The sequence below is a fragment of the Nuphar pumila genome, chromosome 7, assembly GCF_984573655.1.
Source record: "Nuphar pumila chromosome 7, dmNupPumi1.hap1.1, whole genome shotgun sequence".
In the NCBI taxonomy this organism is placed as follows: Eukaryota; Viridiplantae; Streptophyta; class Magnoliopsida; order Nymphaeales; family Nymphaeaceae; genus Nuphar; species Nuphar pumila.
The window spans coordinates 40,911,959-40,934,789 of record NC_143255.1 but is presented as its reverse complement, the minus strand read 5'-3'; the positions used below and the strand labels follow the sequence as shown (position 1 = coordinate 40,934,789).

Below are 22,831 nucleotides of genomic sequence, written 5' to 3'. Positions count from 1 at the left end.
ATATTTTCCAGTTATGTAATCAGTTTTTTAGTTACTTTTATACGTTAATCTCATATTTTTTAGAATAATCTCATATATTTCAACTTTTGTAGGTTAATCTCATATATTTTTCAGTTATTTCAGTTATGTAATCAGTCTTTTAGTATATTTTAACTTTTGTTGGTTAAGCTCGTATATTTTCCAGTTATGTAATCAGTTTTTAGTTACTTTTATATGTTAATCTCATATTTTTTAGAATAATCTCATATATTTTAACTTTTGTAGGTTAATCTCATATATTTTCCAGTTTTTTCAATTATGTAATCAGTTTCTTAGTATATTTTAACTTTTTTTGGTTAATCTCATATATTTTCCAGTTATGTAATCAGGTTTTTAGTTACTTTTATATGTTAATCTCATATTTTTTAGAATAATCTCATATATTTTAACTTTTGTTGGTTAATATCATATATTTTCCAGTTATGTAAATGGTTTCTTAGTATATTTTTTCTTTTATTGGTTAATCTCATATATTTTCCAGTTATGTAATCATTTTTTTAGTTACTTTTATATGTTAATCTCATATTTTGTAGAATAATCTCATATGTTTTAACTTTTGTAGGTTAATCTCATATATTTTCCAATTATTTCAGTTATGTAATAAGTTTCTTAGTATATTTTAACTTTTTTTGGTTAATCTCATATATTTTTCAATTATATAATCAGTTTTTAGTTACTTTTATATGTTAATCTCATCTTTTTTAGTACTTAGTTGAGATTTTCTATTTCTTATTGGTTGTTATTTCATCAATAAAGCATTTTTTATTTATTTGTATTTTTAGATATTTTTTTATAATTTTTTTAAAGTTTTCAAAAAAAATTGAGGCTTACGCTTTAAGAGTGCCTCGCTATGCCTCAACACTTTTCACAACACTGGTTTGGATTGAATAATCCAAACCCATATCTTTTGGGTAAAAAAGAGCGGGGATGTGGTGAAAGGCTCTCTCTCTCTCTCTCTCTCTCTCTCTCTCTCTCTCTCTCTCTCTCTCTCTCTCTCTCTCTCTCTCTCTCTCCACTTCTTCTTTTCCTTCTCTCTTTTTCTCCTCCCTCTTCTCCTCTCTTTTTCCTTCTTTCTCTTCTCTTCTCTCTTTTTCCCTCTTTCTCTTCCTCATCCTCCTCCCCCTCTGCTGCCACTGGCAGTCGATGGTGGGGAGATCGGAGGAAAAAAAATGATTTTTTCGGTGGGCTAGTCCTTGTCCGGACCCGACCTGGCCCATGCCGCACCTAATATGGGGGGAGGTATCCGCACCTGACTCGGGTGCATCGTCCTCCTCGACACACACACACACACACACACACACACACACACACACACACACACACATATATATATAGAAAAATTCGTAGTTGCGCAACCCTTAGTTGCGCAGCTACAGTGGAACAACGCTGGCCGTCCATCATCATGCGTGGATGGCCAACACCCGAAAACAGCGCAAAAAACTCTAAAAAGTGCATTTTGCACCGTTTTGAGCTTTAGTGGCGGTTATGGACCGCCGCTTAAGGTTCAAGTTCTGCAGGGACCTTTAGCGGCGGTTGAAACTATCACTAACGCTCCTAGGGGATGTGCCCGACATTAAAAAAATTGTTTTTAGTGGCGGTCAACCACCGCTAAATCTTTTTTTGCATGATTGTGACATTGTTTCAGCGTTTTTGCGGTGGGGGTGCAACGCTCAACATCCATCACACGCGCGATGGATGCTCAGCAAGGCTCCACTGGTAGCTGCGCTCCTATGGATGGGGCAGCTACACATCACTATATATATATATATGGTAGTTCTGTATCATGATACCTTATGGTAGTACACACTCTTGTTCGTATGGATCTAGCCACCAAATGGTAGATCTAAGTGCATCGATGTGTCTAGCAAGGTTTATTTACTATGTTAGAAGGTTTTATCATGTTTAACACACCACAAGATTCATTTTTGAAATGGTGAAAAATCAATAGCTTACAATTTATGAAAATAAAGGTGGTTTAAAAATGGTATAAAATACCATATTTGAGTCAACTTTAACACATGAAAATAGTAAATAGAATATGTGAAATATTATCCAAAGGTTAGAGTTTGCTTTTGGAAGGTTTTATGATGTTTAATACACCACAAGATTCTTTTTTGAAATGGTGGAAATCAATGGCTCACAATTTATGTAAATAAGGGTCATTTAGAAGTGGTAATCAAGACATCATATCTGAGTCAACTTTAACACATGAAAATAGTAAATAAAACATGCTAAATATCATCCAAAGGTTAGGTTTTGCTTTTGGAACTTAGATCTACCATATGCTATGGTGGTACAGTACCACCATAGAAGCACCCCGTATATATATATATATATATATATATATATATATAGTCCAAAGGAACGACCCCCCCCTGCTGGCCTCCGGTTGGTAAAACCCTTGAGGTCCACCCTGCCCACCGGAGAGTACACATAGCTTCAACCTTGCAGCAAGAGATGCCACCCCTGGGTTTAAACTTATGACATCCCATAAACTTCATGACATTGACAAGTCATTCTACGAGATGAGCGGAGCCCTTGTGGGCTACACACAGGTGCACGCACACAGTGGATCTTCAGCTCTATCACATGACACGAAGAAGATTCTATAGCTGATTCACTTGCTAAGGATCTCCTGCTAAGTGAGGCCATCTGGCATGATTGTGAGTCTTCTTAGATGTCCACTGTTAATTCTTCACTGATGCAGTGCTCCAATAAGCAGAAGATATGACAATGTCTAAATCTTTGGTGAATTACTTACCCTTTCCCAAAACATACGTGTATACACTACCTACTTATTTCTTTTAATAGCATTGCCCATATCATCAGATTCTGTCCTTGTAATATCTGTGTCCTTGTCTCAATAGATCCCATGTGTTGCATAGATAAAAATCAAATATTCATGCACTAATATAATTTAAAATATTATAAGATTCCTACAGTAAGGAATACTTCAATTCAGAATGTAGCACCATTGACTCCATGACATTGAAAAGGATAACTGAGTAAGCACAAATATGTGTGCAACAAGTTCAGGAGATAAAACTGACCTGCAACAGTGCCGCAATTGTTCCAAAAGAATGCCACAACATTGGAGCCAAATCTTGAAATAGCTCTCTTTTCTACAATGAGAAAGAAATCAAAGAATAAGCTGACAGCAAAATAACCTATCTCTCTATAATGCAATTAAGAATTAGTCATTATAGATGTGTCTTAAAGAGTGAATACCGCTTGTTCATAGTACTAACTATTTTACACATGCCATGGAACGGATGGGCTTAAGTTAACATACGTCATCTCATGTGCTGCTGTACTTCAAGGAACTAGTTTCAGAATTTCTTAAGTCTTGTTTACACGAAACAGCTACATTTAATCTGGTTTGCATAACTCTGTTATCAAAATGCATTTTGTACATATCATTATAAAAGCTTAAAATTAAAATTCTTAAATCTCTCTCTTTAGCTATGTGACTATGTAAGTTGCATATCAATACAGGTTTGTAGTACAACACTGCTAAAAATGGTGCAACATAGGAACTTTTCAAAAGGTTATGGGTTATGCAGGTGGATCTGTATAGGTAGGTGTATCCTTGTTTTGATACATGAATACATGGGACATGATACACCATCTCTTATATGAAGCAGTATAACAAAAAACAACTATTTGACTATTGAAATTGTCATGTAAAGTATTTAAAAATTGCCTTCTTGAAAAGATGAAAGGGTTGTCTTGTTTACAGGAATTTTCATCTATGTGACTATGTAAGTCACGTATCAACACAGGTTTGTAGTACAACACTGCTAAAAATGGTGCAACATAGGAACTTTTCAAAAGGTTATGGGTTATGCAGGTGGATCTGCATAGGTAGGTGTATCCTCGTTTTGATACATGAATACATGGGACATGATACACGATCTCTTATATGAAGCAGTATAATAAAAAGCAACTATTTGACTATTGAAATTGTCATGTAAAGTATTTAGAAATTGCCTTCTTGAAAAGATGAAAGGGTTGTCTTGTTTACAGGAATTTTCATTTTTTTAATAAAGATAAAGGGCAACCATCTCCACTCCTTTCTTCTCTTGCCAAGGATGTCATGCAAAAGTAGCCATGTCAATCAAACAGTAGAAGGATTAATCATCCTTTTATAGCAAAGGAGCCCATCAGAAGATAATTTCTCTTGGTTGGAAAGGACAAGAATGGCCATGTCCTGTATAGGCAAAGAACCACAAAAGAAATGATTCTTCACCTTAAGAAGTAATACAATAGCCTTGATTAATTATCAAGTCCATTTTTGCCCTGTTTCCACACTAACATACACATGATACAACATCATGCACCTGCTTTGGGTTTGGAAAGATCCAACCATAAGAAGCTATATCATTACATACCAGAGTTTAGTATGGTCTGATCATTATCTTACTAATTCCCATCAAAGTGAATAGATATAAGATTCAATATCTGAAGGATGATAAAATAACTACTAAGGCACAATCCATACTACAGAATACTTCCCAACTATCTATCTGTTTCATTCTTAGAATACTTAAATAATAAATGAATTACACAGGACATTTTGTAATTGCTATATTCATGCTTTTGGTGATTGAATAAACATAAACAACAACAATGTGCAACGGCGTTCATGCTCTTTAACCCAAATAAACACAAACATACATATAAAATACATGCACACCTGCATGCGTGCATGTACACAAGCACATGGATACATACGTACATATACAGAGATGCAATGTAATCGCAGCCTGCTAGAGCACATGCAGCACCCAGGTGGTTGTGAAACATGGAAATTATCCATGAGTTTTCCAGTTTGCATGCATAAAGATATCCTTAATTTTTATCACAATCACTTGTCTCAGAATCAGTCATAGCTTGCAAGCAAATTCTTGGATCTTATAGGTTTTTGGGTGAATCTTGGAGAAATCACAGGAAAATCTTAGAATTTAAGCATAATCACAAAAAATAATAACAAATAACACATTATGTTTTAGAAATTTCTTTTGCAACAATCTAAAGAAAACATAGAAAAGTTTCTATAAAAATAAAAAGATCAATAACAATATAAAAAATAAGAAAACAGAAAGGTTTACAATTACACTGACAATATGTGATACTATAATAATAGTATCACAATATTTTTAAATTGTTGATATGAAAATGTCATGCTATTTTTTCGTTTTCAAATTTTTTTCTCATTATATAGTGATAATATCACTATATTTTCAAAATATTACCCACAACTGTGATAATGACACTTATATGCACATAGACTCATAGATACATGCATGCATTTCCTTATTTACTGATTTATTTATATGTAGAACTGAACTTAATCTCATAGCAAACTATGGAAAGCTTCAACAGGCATTGATCCTTAATGAGCCAGAGCAAGAACCGCTGATGCTCAACTTAAGCTACAGGTCTCAATGCATGTGGTTGGTGTACATGCAACACACGGCAGCAAACACCATTATTTAGAGATGTAAACACAACCTTTAGCAAGATGAGATTTTTTATTTGAGATTATGAATCACCATCTGCAGCTGAACATCAAAGCACAAAAGAATGTCATCGGGAGAATGTGCAGTCCTTAACACTGATCCACCATTACATGAAATTAACAATTAGTTGTCATATTTATTACTTTTTTATTCACAAACTATATGTTTTCCCATAACAGAGCTGGGGGAATTATGACCCCTCCTTTTACAATAGTTATTCAACCACCTATATGCCCATGGGTTTCAAACTTGCTACTCCACATGACATGGTGATGTGCACAAACTGCTCCTACCAGAAGAGCAGAGCCCCAGTTGGTAATTAATATGGGATTCATCCATGCCAAACTCACTAGTAAAGGCATTGGCTGCATGTGCCAGGAAAGCAACATAAAACAGTGAGGATGGCATATAAATATCAAACTGTTCAAGATACATGTTGAACTCATTTTCAGCTCATAGAACGTGCTAGCCGACTTCAGCAGGCATTGATCATTAATGAGCAAAAGCAAGACCAACCAATTCTCAGCTAAGTTACAGTCATTCATGCATGCCAGAGTGCATGCCAATAGCAGAAACCACTATGTCAAGCTAAGCTAGATACCCTTTCTTTCGGAAGACAAAAATCATCTGAGTTCCCATAGCTAAACATCCACAAAGCAATGCCATAAAATGGAAGGCGTAACCTGTAAGAGATCCACTATTACGTAAATTTAATGCTCGGAGTATTTATACTTTCTTCCTCACAAAACGCTCATGCTTACCAGTAAAGGGGTTGGTGTGAGAATGTGTCATACATGCAAGGAAAAGAGTGATACGGTATGTAAATATTCCCAATTATTCAAAGTTTGGCCGTAATACTCATCTATGAAAACAACGATAAGAAAACACGAAATTCATAACAAAAGCACTTAATAGCCCGCATCAAATACAAATTTACCAGCTGATGATCAGCATATAGTCACATATCATTTTTGAAAGATCGTTATCCATGATTCAGCAAATTTAACCAACACAAAGCCAATGGATGAGATACCACAATCTTCAAAGACAACACCAGAGAGGGGGAGAGAGAGAGAGAGAGCTAAAACCTGATCGAAATGTTCGCTGAAATCAAAAAGAAGAAAAGGGGCAAAAACAAAACCTTTAAGAATACGGAAGAAAAGAGAGAACCGTCTACTTGAAACCCATAAATGATTCAAAACCAACACGAAAATCCAACACCGGCTGAACAAAATCGACGACAATACTTTAAAAAGGGGGGAAAACGGTTCCCGTACCAAACCCATCTGCTCTACACCGCATGCACAGCAAAAAATAAAACCACTGACAACAAAAAGCAAAGTACAAAAAAAAAAAAGACGACGCAACAAAACCAACCAAAAGAACCCCAAAATTCACAAAAACCAAGAGAAAACGAAGATGGGTAGAGAGGAAAACCACCTTAGAGAGATCCAGAAGCGCGTTTTCCCTCGTGTCAGGGTTGCTGAGCTCGAGAACGAGCTGCTCGGCGGGCGCCATCTTCCGATCCTTGGTTGCCTGAGCAGAGGGGGCGTTACCGGAGGAAGGGGCATTGGTGGCGAAGGGGGTGTTGAGGCTCAACGGTTGCGGAAGGCTGGCCATCGGGAAAAAAACGCTATGGGCACCAGCAGAAGGGAAGAAAGGGGTGGGTGGGTGGTCTCTGCGAGAACCCAAATTTAGAGCTCAGAGTAACGCATAAGGCAGGACATCCACCGCCTTCTCTCAAGGCTTGACTTTAACGGCAGCATTCACTTTACAGGACAGGGGGCGTGGGCGTGCGTGCGTGCCTGGGGAGATTACTTTCCATTTGGGACTGCGTGAGGGTTTCCCTCTTTGGGCCATGCTTTTGGGGGCGTTTGTGTGTCACGGAAACGGGTGAGTTTCCGAGGAAACGCAAGAAGCGTTTCGCGGGCCCCACCGCAACTACGCAAACACTGCTTTCTTTTTCTCAAGCAAAAAGAATGGACCATTTTCAACGTGATACCCTTCTTTTCGGCAGAGAACTTAACTGTTTCAGCAGGAGAAGACTGCTTAAAAACTCTTGAGCCGAATCTTATTTCAATGCACACGAACACCCTCTTTAGATTGGCAATGAAAACTCGCCTGTCACACATAGATACTCACACAATTCGCTGGGGAGAGGTATGACTGTGGTGGGAGTTTGCAAATTTCTTTTAAACAAGACACGAGGGCGTAGATTTTTATGATTGTATTGATTAAAACATAACTCAAGCGGATTGTTTCGTTTGTTTATATATATATATATATATAGAGAGAGAGAGAGAGAGAGAGAGAAATCGGTAGGTGTTAAATGAAATATGCTAAATGATAGGTGATAAATAGGTTTTTCTGCATTTTTGGTATTTTTTCACAGTTCTGTCCCCATAAATGTGTTGGGCATGATCCAAGGAATCCACACTCGGATCATGTATTTTTGATAAAAAAAATGATGTTTAGCCTTAAAAATTTACAAAGTTTTTGATCGTTGAACCTTATAAAAACTCACCCATGTGTCGGAATCAAACCCTTCAAGGGTTGATCCCTATAAAATCAAGTCCATAGATCACATCTGTACACTCAGAATTTAAAAATAAAATAAAATAAACCTGAAAAACTCATTTAGCACTTAACTCTCTCTCTCTCTCTCTTTCTCTCTCTCTCTTTCTCTCTCTCTCTCTCTCTCTCTCTCTCTCTATATATATATATATATATAGTAATGGGTCGATGCTAAACAATGTGCTAAATAGGTTTTTTGGGTTTTTTATTTTATTTTTAAATTATAACCGTATAAATATGATCTATGTACTTGATTTTATAGGGATCATAAGCCTTTGATTCCAACACATTGGTGGGTTTTTATAAAGTTTGAAAAATCAGTGGTCCAAAATCTTTGTAAATTTTTTAGGCTCCAAACATCATTTTTTTCATCTCAAACACATGATCCCGGTGTAGATTCTTAGTAAATCAACCATGGCCAACACATTTATAGGGCCGGAACTGCATAAAAAGCACCGAAGAAACTCAAAACCCCATTTAGCAAGTGGTTTAGCACCAAATGGGTTTAGCACGAACCCATTACTATATATATATTCTTTTTTTTTTGAAAGGAAAGCTGGGGTTCGGCTGACCCCTACCAGTTATAGAACTATACCATTGGGTTTTGATCCTGCAACGTCCCAACACAAGGTGATGTGCACTAGCTGCTGACAAGGGGAGCCCCTGTTGGTTGTTTTTATATTTTTATTTTGTTTTTACTCAATTGTTATTTTGACTCAATCTAACCTCATAAATCTGTTCGGCATGGTTGATTTACTGGGAATCTGCCCTTCGATTGTGCTTTTCTAACAAAAAAAATGATTTTGTCAGTAAAAATTAGTACATTTGTAACAAATTTTGCATTGCTAGAAAAAACTATATACATGTCAGATTATGATGATTTAAAAGTCGGTTCTCATTAAAAACAACATGTAGATCTCATTCATGGGGTCAATTGGACAAAAAAAAAACGACAGTTGCTATGTTTTGTATGTAGCAACTTTTTACTCTTATCAGAGCTATCAAAAGTTATGAAAAAAATATATAAAAGATTGTTCACATGTATCATGGGTGTCTATTGTCATGTCAGCACGTAGTGTTACTAAACATGGAGCCACAAATAGTGTGTCCATATGACACATATGACAGATTCTAAAAGAGATTTTGACAACAACAATAATCTCAGCTTATGGGCTCTTTCTAAGATGAACTAACCCTTCTAGGTTTGGTCCATTGGCATTTGATAAGTGCAATTAGATAAAGTGAAAGGATTGTAATTATGTGGGGTTTGTATCTTGACTTAGCTTGGGAATGGGGAGAACCTTTTTGCATTAATTTGGTCCCTTTATTAGCTTAATTAAATTTGGTTATGATAATAACTTACTGTTTCATGGATTTTAACCCTGATATGATTGCAAGATAGGTAGTCTAATGATAATTAAGAGGTCTCCAGCAAGTCAAAGTTGGGGTGTAATTTTCTGACTTGTCATTAGAAGTGTCTAACAAGGGTCAAATTTCCATACTTGTGATTAGAAAAAAAATGACTCAATTGCATCAACATGTTAACTTGTTTTGGCCATGACTCTCTGAATGAATGTCCTTTTGAGGTGATTTTTGATGTGTTGAAAATTTAACACCCTCTATATTAATGCTTATTTTAAATACTAATCAAAATTTGATCATTTTGATGGTCAAAATTGCACTCAAAGTGGGCCTTTCCTTTTTTTTTAAGGCAAGCTAGGGTAAGGAAGACCCCTACCAGTTCTACAATGATACCATTGGGATTTGAACTTGCAATGTCCCAACACAAGGTGAAGTGCATTAGCAGCTCCTACCAAACAAGCAAAGGGCTCATTGGTAAAGTGGGTCTTACCTGAAAAGACAAGTTTTTGACCAAACAAATCAACTTGTTTTGATTATAACTTTCTAATCTGATATCGTATTGACCTGATTTTCATCATGTTTAAAATTTAGGACTCTCCAGTTTCAACTTTCTTTTGTGCAAAAATATTAAAGATGTCATTTTGAAGGTCAAGAATATATTTGAACCAATACATGCATTGTGAAGAGCCGAAAGACCTACCTTTTAAAAGGGATTCTTGCTAGAAAACTATTTGGTCAAAATTGGGGTGTATAGTTATATATAAAATAAACTATAAATCAAGTAATAAAAGTTATATATTTAAAATGTGAAGGTAGTATTTTCATATGTTAACCATATAAACAATATACTTATTATATTTCTTTAAGCTATTAATGAATATTATGCATAATGTGTTATTGACTTTACATGTGTGGACTTCCACTATATAAAGTGTGATGTGATTTTTGCAATGGTTTTGATTTTTATGTTTATTAATAATATTTTAAGTAAAATATAATGATTATTATGCAATTGTTTAAAAAAAAATCATTACACAAGAAAACTGACATCAAGTTGGAAGACCTGCATTGCTGGAAACTTGACATGGCTAAGGCTTATGATCGGGTGGATTGAGGATTTTTAGAAAATGACTTTGTTCATTTAGGGTTCAATCATGATTGGATTAAAAAAACTATGTTGTGTGTTTCTACTATGAATTTTGTGGTTTTGCTTATTGATTCCTCGAGAGATTCATTTTTTAGTTCTTGTGGGTTTTAGCAAGGAGACCTTCTATCCCTTTACTTGTTCCTTGTGGTTATGGAATGTCTTAAACAGAGCATACAAGTGTTATTATTGCAAATTTTTACTTTTGCAATTCAAGTTGACCTTTATAAAAGATTTTGAAAATAATTTGCCTCTATTTTTAAATGTGAAAAAATTCTATAGAATGGAGCTCGTCTGTCGGTACGAGGTTCAATCATTCCTGGCACCATAACCAGGGGTAATCAAACCAAGGATCAATCATGTGCTTTTCTTTGAACAACTGTCTAAATCATTATTCTACTCCTAAATGCACAAAGAAGCAGGCATGCGTTATGACTTAGAAAAATGCAGATTTGAAAACATGATGTATGCTTTGGATGTTTGAAAATATATAAAAAAAGGAGATGATTGGAAAATTGTTTTTCAAACTTGAAAAATACTTTTGAAGAAAGGAAACTTGGAAAATCGTGATTTGGATTTAGAAGATTGAAAATCTCTTAAAAAATAAAGATTTTTTAGAAAATCGATTTTGAGAAAAAAGACTTAGAAAATGATGTTGACTAACTTATATGATGAATGAAATATGGTTTTTGAAAAATCATATTTGAGAGAAGGAAACTCGAAACATCTTTGAGAAATCCTCTTTTTTTTCCGAATTTGATTTTGTATAAAAGGGTTTTTATATGCCTTATAGAATTTAGATAAGATAAATTCGCTATGTATCCCTGACTATGGTCATGAATAAGTATTGAATATATCTCATTTGATTCTAAAAGAAAAAATACTTGAAAAAGCTTCTGAAAGTATACAATATTTTCTGAAGATAGCCTAAGAGTGTAGGTTGTTTGTAACTTAAAAGAAGATGATAAATCTGAGTATCATTCGTATTTTGACTATGACCACAAAAATGAACTCCACCGAGTTTATTAACTCCTTAGAAGCAGATGCACATGTATTCGTGTTGACCATTATGAATTTGAAACATATGCATGAATGATAAGCAATAACAATTATATATCAAACTCAAACTGTATACAAATGCAGCATAAGCTAAGTAGAAAAGTAAAATGTTCTTATTTCAATATTACAATTATAATTTACATCAATAAAAGAATAATAAACTAAAGAAAGGAAAAAAAATACAATCTTGAGCTTTCTTGCAAAATTAGTAAACTTGTTAGTAAAAATATATCATTTTTTCTAAATTTTTCCAACAATATCTAGAAATTGAGTGATTTATCCAGATATAAGCCTTTTCTCATGCTTTTCTAGAATAAAATCAACTGAATAACATAATGAATAATGCATAACTAAATGAAAAATAAAAGTAGACAACTTAAATTTTTGGAATTAAGAGAAAAAATGACCAAAATACCCTTAAAATTGACATTTAATGCAAAACAGGGTTTTTCAGAAAAAAATATTATAATATGCTTAATTTGGGGATCAAATAGATTCAAAATGATGCCAAATCAGGTGGAGAGCACCCTGATATGATTATGAACATGATCAAATCCTAAAAATACAAAAATAATATATTAAAATAATAAAATATACAAAAAAGATAAAATTTGCCCGTGTTTCGGTTGAATCATAACTTTGTAGGCATTATATTTTTATGAAATAACTAAATAACACATCAAACGAATTTTAAAATTCATAAAAATCTATATGGATACTTTTAATAACTCTTAAAATAATATGCAATCACAAAATAAATTTTTAGAATTAATTTGAATATTAATATTAAATAAAAAATAAAAATATGTTATTTTACCTATTATTCTGTATCTATCACGATGATAGAGCAGAACAACATATCAAACTGCAATAAAAATTTATGAAATTTAACAAAGAGAAACTAGACATTTCAATAAAAATAACTCTTTTTACATATCAAGAATATGATCTCCGGTTAGGGAAAAATCATTTCAGCAAGTTGTGCTTGATTTTGGCCAACATATAACATTTCAAGAAAGACAGACCCCGGTTTTGGTTTCAAGAAAAATAGAAAATAGCTATGAAAACTCATAAATCTTGTCAAAGATAAACTAGAGATAACGATAAGAAAAACCCTGTTTACGGATCAGAAATACGATCTTCAGTGAAGAAGAAATCACTTCGGCAAGATGACTGAGGGTTCGAATCATGCCTTGTGATTCAAGAAACACAGACTCTGATTTCGAGTTTCAAGAAAATAGAAAATGATAATAAAAATTTATAAGAATCACATCAAAGAAAGTAGACATTCTGACAAATTGGTCACTTTTTACAGATTGTTGATATGATCTTCGGTTAGGGAGAAATCACTCTGGCAAAATAAACATGGTTATAAACGATGCCTATCGGTTCAAGAAGAACATATTCTGATGTTCGGTTAAAGAAAAATAGTAATTGATCGTATAAGATTATAGAAATTTCATATAACAGACTAGACACACTGACAAGCATGCCGCTTTTTACGGATCTGAAAAACAATCTCTGATGAGAGAGATATGACCTCAGAAAGATACTCCTGGATTTGCACATCGTTTTTTCAGATCTGAAAACAGATTCTGACTTTGATTTTTGAAAATAGGGTTGCAAATCTTTAAAAAATCTGATTTTTTATTGAAAACTGCAGACAGATACATGATTGTACCATAGAAAATTCAGATTTAAACAATGAATATAAACTGGTAAAATAATAGCATGAATAGACAACCAAAATTGAAAGCTGTAAAATTAAAACCCTAGAATGAAAAGAAATCTAACTAAGCATGCTAAAAACTATAAAACGTGTAAATAAGGCTATGAATCATGATTAAATGCATAAAAAACTGAAAATAAACATGAACAAAAAATAAAAACACAGGGAAGCATGATCAAGAACTTGATTTAGCCATTTAAAGAGGGATTTGATCCATAAAGGTGTCAGATCTCGATTTTTTTTAGGCATTAACAAAATAAACAAAATATAAGCATTATTCATGGATCAAAAACATGTAAAACACATTAAATAATCAGTAGATCATCATCTTGAATCGTGAACATGGTTCTTGAGTGGAAAAGAAAGGAAAAGATCCAAACAAGAGGGGCGACAATGGTGGATTTGATGAAAAATCACATAAAAAAAACAAGAGGAAGAAGGAGCTCACCTTGGATCTTTAATGAAGGAGGCTGCTGGAGGAGAAGGAGAGTTAAGGAGAGAAAGAGAAAGAGATCAATGAGAGAACATGAGGGTGACCTCCCTATGGGTCCCCTTTTATAGATTTTTTTGCTTTAGGTTTAGAGAGTTCTGATCTAGCTGGAACTCTCTTAATTAATTAAGAGATAAGCAAAAAAAAGGGGGGGGTGTGGGGGTGGAAGAGGATTTCTCTTGGAGAGTTTCAACCTAAAAATACTTTAACTAATTAGACCAAATTGACTCCTAAAATAAATTCTGGAAATTCTCAAATGTGGCACCACCTATATGGGCCCACATTTGGTTTTTAAAACCCTAAATAAAAGTTAAAAACAAGGCTAAAATGCTAAAACAAAAATATAGTTTTTAAATCAATTAAATTTTGACTTTTCAAATTTCAACTTGGTTAAAATACTAACTAAACATAAACTAACTTAAATACCTTCAAATATGGTGCCACCTAATGTGGGCCCCATTTGGTTTTTTAAAAATGATTTTAAAATGGCGAAAATAAAGGGGTTAAGAATAAGATTTTTAAAAGCTTTAAAAGACAACTACACTTGTAATTTTTTTTGTATTTTTTCAAATAAGTAAAACATGAAAATGAGATGAAATTGAATAAATATGGAAAAATTAGGGTTGTCACCCTTGCAGGGTGGCCCCACTTAAAGAAAATTGGTAAAATTGGAAATCGATTTAGGAATCAAATTTGAAATGAATCTAAATCATTTTTCTAGGGAAAACGCTTTGAAATAAGGAATATAAAGCCTTGGGAGTTGGCCAAATGGAAAATATCGATTCAAAACCCAAGTTTTTAAAATTGATTTCGAAAGAAAAGTTTAAAAATCGAGTCTGGATTTGATTTTTTAAAAATAAGAGTGTTGGATCTCAAAAATGATATGCAATGCTATGAAATGCAATGAAATGACATGCGAAATGCAAACCCTAGATGAGGGATTTGAAAAACCAAACCCCTGGTAGAGACAAATAATTAAAAATTCTTGTCTGAAGACGAAAATTGAGTGTTGGATATCAGATTCGATATTGGATTAAATCCAAATATGAATTGGATCTCGGATATAGCTAAAATTTTTGAAAAAAAATTTGTTTCAAGCCCATATTGGCAATTATACCAGCTTGAAAAATGTTAGAATTGATGTTTTGGATAAAATGATCGAGAAATGATTTTGCCCCTGCAGGGCGAAGAGTGACACTTGAAAAATAAGGTTTGAACTGGTTTAAACAGAATCAAACAGGATCCTAGGGTTTCTAAACTCAGATGAACTAAAAAGACACTAACGCAACTAAACTTCTAGACTGGATGATCGAGAAATGACATTATTTTCAGAGAAATGATGAGACATGAACATTGGTATGAAGTGGGTGGCGAAAATATACTGGGTTTGAGCTGGAAGAAGGTCAGTTATACTGGGATGAACTAAATCTGGAGCTCAAATACTAGCTAAACTGACTGAGATTAGCTTAATTTCAGCTGAAATGAACTAAAATGGACTAAAGTGAACTCCCACTGTATGAGAAACGAATTTAAACTCGAACCGAGCCAATTAAACTCCTAGTGAGCTCAAGTTAGACTCAAAGAAATAGGATTGACTGGATTTGACTGATTTGAGAACAATTGACTAGGATTTGAGGTAGAATTGAGCTCATTCTTCGAGAAATAAACCAGATTCAGCTGAAATAAACAGAAATGAATAGGATTTGCTCATTGTGTGCTCAAGAGGGCTAGAAATGACTGACATTTTGACTTTTCTGAACTTAAAAGGAGCTTGACTAGGTCTAACTGACAAGGATCGAGGCTGGCCTAGGGGTAAAATGATAATTTTACTAACAAAAGGGGCAAAATGATACCTAAACTGGGATGGACTTAGGGGTAGACTGACCTAAGGGGTTGGCATCTGTTGAAAATGGGGGTGTCTAAAATGAACGAGGAAAATTTGGGGTGTTTACAACAAGTTGATTTTATTGCTAACCACATTCATTGACTTCCTATTCCCCAACGTTGTGATTCTATGACATCCCTCATGTTCGCTGATGATGCATTATTTTTCTATAAGGCTAACATTTTCCTTTCTTAGCCATTTCAAAGATATTTTGGTGAAGTTTGAGCATCATGCAGAGATGAAAATCAACCTAGCAAAATCCCTTTTTATTCCACTTAATGTGGAATAAAGCACTGGAAAAATTCTTCGGTCTGTTATGAGATGGAGTCATGGTACCCTTTCATTCAAATACCTTGGACTACCTATGTTTTATGGAAGTCTTCAAATAGAATGGTGTGCCAAGCTATTGTTTAGGGCAAGGAACAAATTAGATAGGTGGCAATCATGTAAGTTATCATATGTAGGAAGGGTGTGCCTTATAAAGCATGTGTTGTCTAGTGTTCCACTCCATTGGATTTTATCATTCAAGTGTCCCACTCTTGTCATAAAAGGGTTGAAAAGAATCTTTAGTCACTTTCTTTGGTTGGGAGTGAGCCCTATTTCAAAGTTGTATCTCATTAAATGGAGTCAAATCTATCTGCCCAAAATAGAAGGAGGCACTGGGATTTGAAGGATCAATGAGCTCAATAAGTTAATCTTGCTTATTTTGGGATCTAATGTATTTCCTCTAAGTCACGTTGAGCATGATTCATGCGATGCAAATATCTCAAGAAAAAGAGTACATGGTACTACAAGACCCCAGCTAAGGGTTGAAAGTAATTCACTGGGGGGTAGAGCAGCATTGTCTCAAATGTGTGATGGAAGGTTAGTAATGGGGCTCATGCAAAATTTTGGACTGAGCCATGTAAATCAGGAACACATCACTAGAGATTGAGCGAGAAAGAATAGAGATAGGAAAAGAAGAGAGTTGCAACAATGTCTCCACACACCCTTTGTGGGTCATGGGTTCCTTTTAATATCAAAACATGTAATACAATAATGCCCCTAAGTGGGCAATACGAGACCTCTTACATGAGAGGGGAAGAACAAGAAAAACAAGTATACACATTACATAATCATGTCAGTCTGGATTTGGATCCAGATCCAAAGTCATGTCTCAATAGCCTCCCTTAAGTTGTGCATGGTGAGCATCATAGACAACTTGCTCTTCAAGTACCAAAATCTCAGCCTACTTAACCCCTTTGTGAACAAATCAGCCACTTGATCTTGGATCCTAACAAACTTAGTTATAATCTCACCACTTTCTACCTTGCTTCTAATGAAATGTTGATCTATTTCAATATGTTTGGTTCTTCCATGCTGGATTGGATTAAGTAATATCTTAATCATGCTTTGATTATCACAAAACAATATATAAGATGGCATCTTTTGATTTAAATCAAATAATAGGTACCTTATTAAAGTCACCTCTGAGGAAGCTGTAGCCATTGACTAATATTCAGCTTTAGTGCTAGAACAAGCCACTGCCTTTTATTTCTTGCTACTCTACGAAACTATATTTTTGTCAATAAAAACACAATACCCAGAGACTGATCTTCTTTCATCAGTGTCCCCTGCCCGGTCTGCATATGAAAAGATCATCATTGTTATCATGTCCTCACCATTATCCTTTTACTGATAATGAAGCCCATCTCCGAGTGTACCCTGCAGATATCGAAGTATCCTCTTGACTGCTTCAACATGACTGGTTTGTGGACAATGCATGAATTATGAAACTCGATTAACTACATAGACAACATTAGGGTGGGCAAAGGTGACATATTGGAGCATACCCATTATGCTTCTATATCTTATGGGATCATCATAAATTTTTCTTTTATCACAACCAAGTTTTTACTCCAATACACTTGGAGTTAACAACGACTTACAATCTTTCATTCATGCTTTATAGAGTAAATTAATGGCATACTTGTATTGAGTCAGTGTTAATGCATTTTTCTCCTATCAACTTCCACACCTAGGAAGTATTTGAGATCTCCTAGGTCCTTTATTTTAAATCTTTGACTCAACACTTCCTTGATCTCATTAATATACTCTTCAGAGCCACCTACAACTATGATGTCATCAACATAGATTACCAATACAATTATCCATCCCTGACCTTTATAAATAAAAAGAGAGTGATCTAGATGGGATTTGTGGAAGCCATATTTTTTAATTTTGTGTGAAAAGCTTTCAAACCAAGATCTGGATGCTTGTTTTAGACCATATATGGCCCAGTTTAGCTTACACACATGATTGATGAGATCCCCTTCATTGTACCCTTGTGGTTGTTTTACTTCTTCCTTGAGGTCTCTATGCAAGAAGGCATTTTTGGCATCTAACTGACTCAAGAATCAACCATGATCAACAACTACAGAGAATAGCTCGAATAGTCCTCATTTTTACCACCAGACTAAAATTTTTTCATAGTCTAGTCCATGTTCTTAATGTTGTCATCTAGTTTGTATTTGATTTTAAGCACCCACTTTGATCCAACAACATTCTTTTCTACAATCCTTTCTACAATATCCCAAGTCATGCATGCATGTAATACTTGCATTTCTTTATTCATGGCTTTAACCATTTATTGGATTTCGCAGCTTGATTGTAAGTTGGGAGTTCTTCTTGTCTAGAAATGGTAGTAAAAAAATGCTTGATGCTGAGCACTAAAACTCTCATAGCTTACCCATCAATCAATACGATGTCTCATTCTTTCAGATCTTTTCTTTGTTTCGACAGTTTTATCATTTTGTAATTCAATGGTTCCTTGCTCTATGACATTGTTACACTATTTTTGTCCCTGTGACTGTATATGATACATTTGAATTTACCACCCACTGAATCTGATCTGTCAATTTGTTGCTCGATAATAAGCTGCTTATCTACTCTATCTCTTGAATCGACAAACTCACTACTAGCTTGACCAACTTCATCAGACTCCATGATCAGTTCCATGGGAAACAAACTGTCACTCATCCAAGGCTGGTGTAACTGATTTGACTATGATTGCGCATATTCAAACTTGTTATCCTTGTAATCAAAATTCAGTTCATCAAAGGTAACATTCCTTGAAATGTGAATACACCTATGCTCAACATCATAACATTTATACCCTTTGTAATCGTCAACATATCCAACAAATTTACAAATGTATGCTTTCTTATTAAACTTATTTCTTAATGATGCATTGATATGAACACAACAAGTGCATTTGTATGCTTTTAGGTGGTCATAATCTGAATGTTGTCCAGACAACTCATAATATGGTGAGCTATCCTGAAGCACTTTCATTGGCAGCATATTAATTATATAAACTATGTATGAAATGCTTTAATCTAGAGGGACAAAGAAACTTGCCCTTCATGCATCATGGCAAGAGCACTCTCCACTATATGCCTATGTTTTCTCTTAGCAAGTCTATTTTGCTAAGATGTTTGAGGACAAGACACTCTTCAATTGACTCCATTCTCTTTAAGAGATTTAATAAAGTCATTTAAAGAGTACTCACCCCCACCATCACATTGGAAATTAAGGACAAATGAGGAAAACTTATTACAAATCAAAGCATGAAAGTTTTTAAAGATTTTAAAAACTTCATATTTGTGCTTCATAAAATATATCTAAGTGTACAAAAAATAATTGTCAATAAAAGTAACATAATATCGAATCCTAGAGAAAAAAGAGTTAGGAGTTGATTCCCATACATTAGAATGGACAATTTCAAATAATTTAGAAGCGTTTTTATTGATGAAAGTAAACGGTAATACATGACCTTTTGACACTTGATAGCTTGAACAAATTTTATTGCTTGACTATTGACTCAGAATTGACTTCGAAACCAGACCATTAGAAACAAGTTTTTCAATAAAATCTTTATTACAATGTACTAGGCGACTATTCCAAACTCTAGACTTCACGAAATAAGAAAAAAATGAGCTTCTAGATTTTTTAGTGGGCTTGTTCTGAATACTGACAGACAATTTTTTCTTGAAGAGATACATATTCTTTCGCCTTTCTCCTCCAACAAACGTCCTCTTCATATGAAAATCCTTCACATAAACATGAGTACAAATGATGCAAGAGTTGGTATCATCAATAAGTTTAGAAACAGAAATAAGGTTCTTTTTTATATTAGGAACGAGATAAATATTAGACAATTAAATATTGCAATTAGACATAAGAATGTGAACTTTTTCAGTGTGTGTGATGGGGTGACGAGTGTCATCTTCAGTGATAACTCTATCTCTACTAAAGTAAGGAGTCAAATTTTTAAACTTACCTTCATCCTCAGTAATATGGTTTGCTACCCTTGAATCCACATACCAGACTCCCTAATCTTTTTGTTTCAGATTTAACCTTGCAAGGGTGGCCAATAAAATTTGCTTACCATCGGTAGCTGTTGTTATGTCCTTGATCCCTTTGATTTGCTTGCAGCATTCTTCACCAATGAATTGGATTCGCTAACATACATTGAGTCATCATTAAACCAACAATTGGCTTTAACGTGATTCGGTTTCTTGCAAATAAAACATGTAAAAAAAATCTGCCTTGATAGGGGATACGAGGAGTACAAGGAAGAGGAAGCAACCCATGACCTCCCTGGTTTCCTCCAAGTCCCCATCTTTGTCCTCCTCGGTTTCCTCATCTTCCTCTCCCATAATGTGTTCTTGGCATGAGTACATTATGGCTATTTATTGCGGTTGATGAACTTTCTGATATATTTGTCAAATTCATTTCAAACTAAAGGAATTTGGGATACAAGGCTTCAAACATGGGCAGCTCATCAAAACAAGACAAAGTGGTATATAGTATATTATATTCACACCCGAGTCACTCCATGATTGACAAAGACCTTTTTAAGATTTAAAAACTCTTTATTTAAGAACATGATTATAGCCTCTAAAACCTATGAGTATGTGTGCACAAACCTATATCATAGCTCTATGGTTGTGTAATCATCAAGAATACTCACTAAGACCTCATGTGACAGGGTAGACGTGATATAAGCAACAAGTGCTTTAGCACGTTTCATCCAAGACACATACTCTGAATTATGAACATGAATTGTATCAATAACAACTCTCTTTTCATCATTTTCCTCATGCAACACAAATTTTGGTAGAATTTTAACTGACCCATCTAGGTGTCTTGAAAGATCTTGGCTTCGAATAAATGAAATTATTTGGCTCTTTCAGGTAAGAAAGTTGGAAGTAGTCAATTTTTTTGAAGCCAAGCAGTTAAAAAATCTGGCAGATATGATCGAAGAAGAAGAAGAAGAAGAAAATCTTATAGAAGATAGAGTAATGAGCAAAAGGAAAATGGCTCGAATGCTGCTGTTGTAAAAGTTAGACTGAAAAGTTCAATCATAAACAAAATGTTGATCTGCCTTTTTTTTGCAGGACAAACACAATCATGAAAAAGTAAAGATCTGATCAACATCAGTAAATCAATATATTAATTTCTAAGTAGGAACAATTTGTATGTCTCATTTTTTATAGAAAAGAATAACGAAGACTTTGAGAAAAATAGAGGTTTGTGAGTTTGGGTTCACGAGTTCCATATCTAAAAGAAGAGAAAACGAGCTTAAATAAGGAAGCTTGAAACTAGATTCACCTTTTAAGAGAGAAAACAACTTTAATATGGATTCAGATTCAGATCTGAAATAAAAAGAATGATAAATTCTCATATTGAGAGATTAGGGTTTGAAAACAAGTTTAGATCTAGATTCAAATTCTGATCTAAAATAAAATAGGATAGATTTTTAGATCAAGAGATTTGGGTTTGAATACAGGTTCATAACTAGATTCAGATTCAAATCTGAAACAAAATAGGACACATTTTTAGATCAAGAGATTAGGATTTTGAAACCAACGTGAAAAACAAATTCACGTTCTTAAGAAAAGGAGTCTGATAAATCAAAAAATATCTTGAGAAAAAAAGTAAGACCCAAAACCAAAAATCAAGGTATAAGGTTTTAGATAGAAGAAGGGGAAGGAAACACCAAGGGATAGAAACACTAAGATCTTTCAGAACTTACTGCAATGTGGAGATCAAAACCCAACCCCGCTCTGATACCATGTAAATCATAAATGTGTCACTGGAGATTGAGAGATGAAGAATAGAGATAGGCAAAGAAGAGAGTTGCAACAATGTTTCCACACCCTTTTGTGGGTTGTGGGTTCCTTTTAATATCAAAACATGTAATACAATAATGCCCCTAAGTGGGCAGTACAAGACCTCTTACATGAGAGGGGCAAAACAGGAAAAACAAGTATACATGTTGCATAATCATGTCAGTCTGAATCCAGATATGTATTCAAATCCAAAGTCATGTCTCAATAAGCCATGACTACCTACTCACATTATTGATTCAATCACCTCATAACAATATGGTTAGATATACTTTGATTTACAACTAGCAATGTTTGAGGCTACTTCAATATCTAGATCTTGTGATGATGTTCGGTAGTGGCTTCCAAATTGGGTGTCCTTAAATCCCCCATTGATTTTTAATCCAGCTGACTCATTACTTTGGCAGAACATGGAGGTTTCATATATCACTCGCAAACAATTATGGGAAACTCTGCGTTTTAAATTTCATATGGACGAATGGAGACAACACATTTGGCCTAAACACTATATTTCAAGAGCATCCTGGACCATGTTTCTTGCCTGTGAAAATAGATGCCTAACTCATGACTGCCTCCAAAAAATTGGTCGCCCTTTGGCCAATAGATGCCCTCTTTGCTGCGATGGTGTGGAAAGTAACTCGCATTTTCTTCTTTTTTATCATGTTTCCTACAGATTATGGAACAACATTTTGAAAAAAAAATGGTAGATCTAAAAGGTTTCAACACTCAATTAGCAATGAGTTAAAATGTTGGTCTAAAGTTAAATTTAAACAGGACTGGTTGCAAACCTGTTGGAGGCTTACATTTCACTTAGGAACCGTCTCTTTTATACCAATGATTCTTTGAATGAGGCA

General features: G+C 34.4%; 1 protein-coding gene across 1 annotated transcript in view; it reads right to left on the bottom strand.

Annotated features, from left to right (window-relative positions):
* LOC149832031 (Cell differentiation, Rcd1-like protein) overlaps positions 1-7,304 on the bottom strand; it is a 48,967-nt gene extending 41,663 nt beyond the window's left edge. The window contains exons 1-2 of the mRNA XM_090014274.1: positions 7,002-7,304; positions 3,090-3,161 (exon numbers count right to left, since the gene is read on the bottom strand). Coding sequence (XP_089870400.1) covers positions 3,090-3,161; positions 7,002-7,181 — 252 coding nt within the window. The 5' untranslated portion in view covers positions 7,182-7,304. The remainder of the gene's footprint in view (positions 1-3,089; positions 3,162-7,001) is intronic.
* Between the last annotated feature and the right edge of the window lie 15,527 nt (positions 7,305-22,831).